At 51.9% G+C, this 5,083-nt stretch overlaps 1 protein-coding gene across 1 annotated transcript; it reads right to left on the reverse strand.

The window, feature by feature from the left end:
• Window positions 1-689: 689 nt before the first annotated feature.
• Window positions 690-2,913, reverse strand: LOC141249328 (heat shock 70 kDa protein-like). Its single transcript, XM_073669589.1, has one exon. It carries the CDS (start codon window positions 2,723-2,725, stop codon window positions 782-784), a length of 1,944 nt encoding a protein of 647 aa, XP_073525690.1. The 5' UTR covers window positions 2,726-2,913; the 3' UTR covers window positions 690-781.
• Window positions 2,914-5,083: the final 2,170 nt, after the last annotated feature.

Genomic DNA, 5,083 nt, shown 5'->3' on the forward strand with positions numbered 1-5,083 from the left:
ATCCTAGAATTCCCCTGACTGTACTCTTTTGGCTATCCCGCTTATAGTCGTGTTGTAGCCCACGTCCCTGAGTGTGACGTACTGTGCTCACCCATATGGCTGGCGACTCGGATCCCGCGTATTCCTCGCTCCTCTGTGGTGGTACTGGTCCTTTCGTGTGGCTGAGCCTCCGGGGGACAGGAGACCTGCAATCTCCTGCCTTGCGGTATCTGCTGCTGGGCTTGAAGGGTCCCACAGCCTTGGACTCCGGTGTCCGGTTCTCTGCATCTACTCCGGCTAAGACGAGCTCTGCCAGCTCCAGTCCTCAGCTCCTTGCTCCTGTGTCCTGCTAGACTCCTGACACTGAACTAACCTAACCCCGCCTCCAGACCCAGTTATAAAGGGCAGGATCATCCCCTCTCTGGAGCAGGAGGTGTTGCATGTTGTGTGTTCCTGACCAGGAAACTCCTGTTTTGCTCCCAGACATGGTATTACTACCACTGTGGCAACCAGACCCCCTGGGGTGCCACACAAGCGCCTTGACAAAGTCAAATGTTTTATAAACATATGACACACTTAAGTGTTATTACAAATTATGAAAATCACTGAAAAAAAAACACAGTAAAACAAATTTAATTCAAAATATATTTTATTTTGGCAAAGAAACAATATGAAGTGATCACTTAATAAATAACAATCACATAGAAAAATACACAAGAAAGAAAATCACCTCGTACATTAATAAACTACAGGCGGATTAGTGCAACACTCCATTTATAAGTTTGTTTTTTAACCAATACTGTTAATCCACTCCTTCAAGAACGGGTCCTGTATTGCTGCCCTGTCTTGCTTGGGCACTGCAGCTGGCACCAGGCATCCCTCCTGACATCCTACTTGTGGTGACTCCTTGGTACAGTTTGGTGATGATGGGATTGCACACCTTCTCCAGCTCCTTCTGCTGATGGGCATACTCCTCTTTCTCAGCCAACTGGTTCTTGTCCAGCCATGATAGGGCCTCATTACACTTCTCCATGATGCTCTTTTTATCTCCAGGACTTATCTTAGCCTTCACATTGTCGTCCTCCACTGCACTCTTCATACTGAAGACATAAGCCTCCAGGGAGTTCTTAGCCACAATCCTCTCTCTTTGGGTGTCATCATCCACCTTATACCTCTCAGCCTCTTGCACCATCTTCTCAATCTCCTCTTTGCTCAGTCTGCCTTTGTCATTGGTGATTGTGATTTTGTTCTGTTTGCCAGAGCTTTTGTCCATGGCAGACACATTAAGAATACCATTGGCATCTAAGTCAAAAGTCACTTCAATTTGTGGCACTCCACGTGGGGCTGGGGGTATTCCGCTGAGTTCAAACTTGCCAAGAAGATTGTTGTCCTTGGTCATTGCTCTCTCACCCTCAAACACCTGGATGAGGACTCCTGGCTGGTTGTCAGAATAAGTGGTGAAGGTTTGTGTCTGCTTAGTTGGGATGGTTGTGTTTCGTTTGGTCAGAACGGTCATTACTCCTCCGGCTGTTTCTAGGCCGAGGGAGAGTGGTGCTACATCCAGAAGAAGGAGATCCTGGACCTTCTCAGACTTATCACCAGTTAAGATGGCAGCTTGAACAGCAGCTCCATAGGCCACAGCCTCATCAGGATTGATGCTCTTGTTCAACTCTTTCCCATTAAAGAAGTCTTGAAGTAGCTTCTGCACTTTGGGAATGCGTGTTGATCCTCCAACCAAGACTATATCATGAATTTGAGATTTATCCATTTTGGCATCTCTGAGGGCCTTTTCTACTGGATCCAGGGTACTTCTAAAGAGGTCTGAGCACAGCTCCTCAAAGCGAGCTCTGGTGATGGATGTGTAGAAGTCAATGCCCTCATATAGAGAGTCAATCTCAATTTTGGCCTGGCTGCTGGAGGACAGGGTTCTCTTGGCTCTCTCGCAGGCCGTCCTGAGCCTTCTCAATGCTCTCTTATTCTGGCTGATGTCCTTCTTGTGCTTGCGTTTGAATTCCTCCACAAAGTGATTGACCATACGGTTATCAAAGTCCTCTCCTCCCAGATGGGTGTCACCAGCTGTGGCCTTGACCTCAAAAACACCGTCATCAATGGTGAGAATGGAAACATCGAAGGTGCCCCCTCCTAAGTCAAAGATCAGGACGTTTCGTTCTCCACGGCTGCCTCTGTCCAAACCGTAAGCGATGGCGGCTGCTGTGGGCTCATTGATGATTCTCAGCACATTCAAACCAGCGATGACTCCCGCGTCCTTGGTGGCTTGCCGTTGGGAATCGTTGAAATACGCTGGGACGGTAATAACAGCGTCTTTCACCAGATGACCCAGATAAGCCTCGGCCGTCTCCTTCATCTTCAGCAAAACCATGGAGGAGATTTCCTCAGGAGAAAAGGTCTTCTGTTCCCCTTTGTAGTCCACAGTCACTTTAGGTTTTCCTCCATCACTCACCACCCTGAATGGCCAGTGCTTCATGTCAGACTGCACCACCGGGTCATCAAACTTTCGGCCAATCAGCCTCTTGGCATCGAAGATGGTGTTCTGTGGGTTCATGGCCACCTGGTTCTTGGCTGCATCGCCGATCAGTCTCTCGGTGTCTGTGAAAGCCACGTAACTTGGAGTGGTGCGGTTCCCCTGGTCGTTGGCGATGATCTCCACTTTGCCATGCTGAAAGACACCAACGCAGGAATAGGTGGTGCCCAGGTCAATGCCGACTGCTACTCCTATGGCAGACATTATGATAGATGTGCGCAAAGCAGAAATTCTCAATAGGTTCTCCTGCTGTCTGGTGTGGAGCTTCTGCTCTTCTCTCTGCTGCTGTGTCAGGTGCTGCAGTCCAGTCTCTCTTCTTATCGTCTCTGTCTCAGGCTCTGTACCTCAGTTATGCCTGACGTGCTTCTGTCATGTATTTATACTGTAAGCCGCATTCCAGTCTCTGAGGTAACAGCCAATCAGCACGCTCCGTGACCATAGAAACGGTCCTGAACATTCACGACTCTTCCCCTGCAGTCAGCCAATCACAGTGCAGCTCTGGTGATGTCATCACTCGAGACTTCCAGCTGATTCCAGAGCATAAACGTTCTGACCAATCAAATTTGCTTGTGATATGACGTCACTGGGCGGGAAGCTTCCAGCAGCTGCTATTGGCTGACATTTCTCGGTGTTTCCAGCAGCTTCTCAGCTGCTCCAGATCTGTGGTGATGCCCTGTCCCTGTATAATAAGTATAATGTTATTACAACCGCTGTCTCCTCTGATCTTCGTGTGAACGCTGCTCTATCGACTCCCGACAAACCGCGCTGAATATTACACTTGTCAGCAGCTGAGGAATTACTGCAGTCCCCCCTCCACTTTCATAGTGGTACAGTCCGTGCAGAGACTGGAACATGAGAAGAACTGATGAGACGCCTCCACCTGAGAGGAGAGGAGGGGAGGCTGCAGTGTAATGGAGACAATATCCAGAGAGGTCTCTATGTATAATGGACGGGTGCACATTACAGCTGGAGAGCTGCCCAGCTTCAGGTAAGAAGTCAGTGCATGTAAGGGAACGGCGTGTAGAACCAGTAGTCCCAGCATGCCCTGTCATCCTCCTGGTGAGGGTTGGGGGTCAAAGGCGGCTCCATGTTTAATCTAATTCAATAAAGATATAAAACAGCTTGAAAGGTTTCCCACCCGGACGGTCAGTCATCCCTGAGGTCGGTTTACATGTCCGACATTCCTGGATGGAGTGCACACTGCGATGTCCGGTCTGACCGCGGTCTCCTGACCCGAAGTCAACAGTCTGGACGGCCCGGACATCGCGGAACGTTCTCGCACCGTGAAAGTCGGACGTGTGAAACCGGCCTTATCCATAGGTGTCCGACCAGTGTGACCATCATGGTCTCAACAAAGGAGTTTTACTGGGCACTAAGTGACCGGCGGGGAGAACGAGCATGCGCACCACGCTCCATTCATTGTCTGTGCGAGCTTGCGCACCGCGCTCCACTCATTGTCTGTGCGAGCATACGCACCGCGCTACACTCATTGTCTGTGCGAGCATGCGCACCGCGCTCCACTCATTGTCTGTGCGAGCATACGCACCGCGCTACACTCATTGTCTGTGCGAGCATGCGCACCGCGCTCCATTCATTGTGCGAGCATGCGCACCGCGCTCCATTCATTGTCTGTGCGAGCATGCGCACCGCGCTCCACTCATTGTCTGTGCGAGCATGCGCACCGCGCTCCACTCATTGTCTGTGCGAGCATGCGCACCACGCTCCATTCATTGTCTGTGCGAGCATGCGCACCGCGCTCCATTCATTGTCTGTGCGAGCATGCGCACCGCGCTCCACTCATTGTCTGTGCGAGCATACGCACCGCGCTCCACTCATTGTCTGTGCGAGCATGCGCACCGCGCTCCATTCATTGTCTGTGCGAGCATGCGCACCGCGCTCCATTCATGGTCTGTGCGAGCATGCGCACCGCGCTCCACTCATTGTCTGTGCGAGCATGCGCACCGCGCTCCACTCATTGTCTGTGCGAGCATGCGCACCACGCTCCATTCATTGTCTGTGCGAGCATGCGCACCGCGCTCCATTCATTGTCTGTGCGAGCATGCGCACCGCGCTCCATTCATTGTCTGTGCGAGCATGCGCACCGCGCTCCATTCATTGTCTGTGCGAGCATGCGCACCGCGCTCCACTCATTGTCTGTGCGAGCATGTGCACCGCGCTCCACTCATTGTCTGTGCGAGCATGCGCACCGCGCTCCACTCATTGTCTGTGCGAGCATGTGCACCGCGCTCCACTCATTGTCTGTGCGAGCATGCGCACCGCGCTCCACTCATTGTCTGTGCGAGCATGCGCACCGCGCTCCACTCATTGTCTGTGCGAGCATGCGCACCGCGCTCCACTCATTGTCTGTGCGAGCATGCGCACCACTCTCCATTCATTGTCTGTGCGAGCATGCGCACCTCTCTCCATTCATTGTCTGTGCGAGCATGCGCACCGTGCTCCATTAATTGTCTGTGCGAGCATGCGCACCACTCTCCATTCATTGTCTGTGCGAGCATGCGCACCACTCTCCATTCATTGTCTGTGCGAGCATGCGCACCGGGC

Source organism: Phyllobates terribilis, unplaced genomic scaffold (assembly GCF_046119375.1).
Source record: "Phyllobates terribilis strain yellow unplaced genomic scaffold, ASM4611937v1 Scaffold_2__4_contigs__length_985480577, whole genome shotgun sequence".
Taxonomy (NCBI): domain Eukaryota; kingdom Metazoa; phylum Chordata; class Amphibia; order Anura; family Dendrobatidae; genus Phyllobates; species Phyllobates terribilis.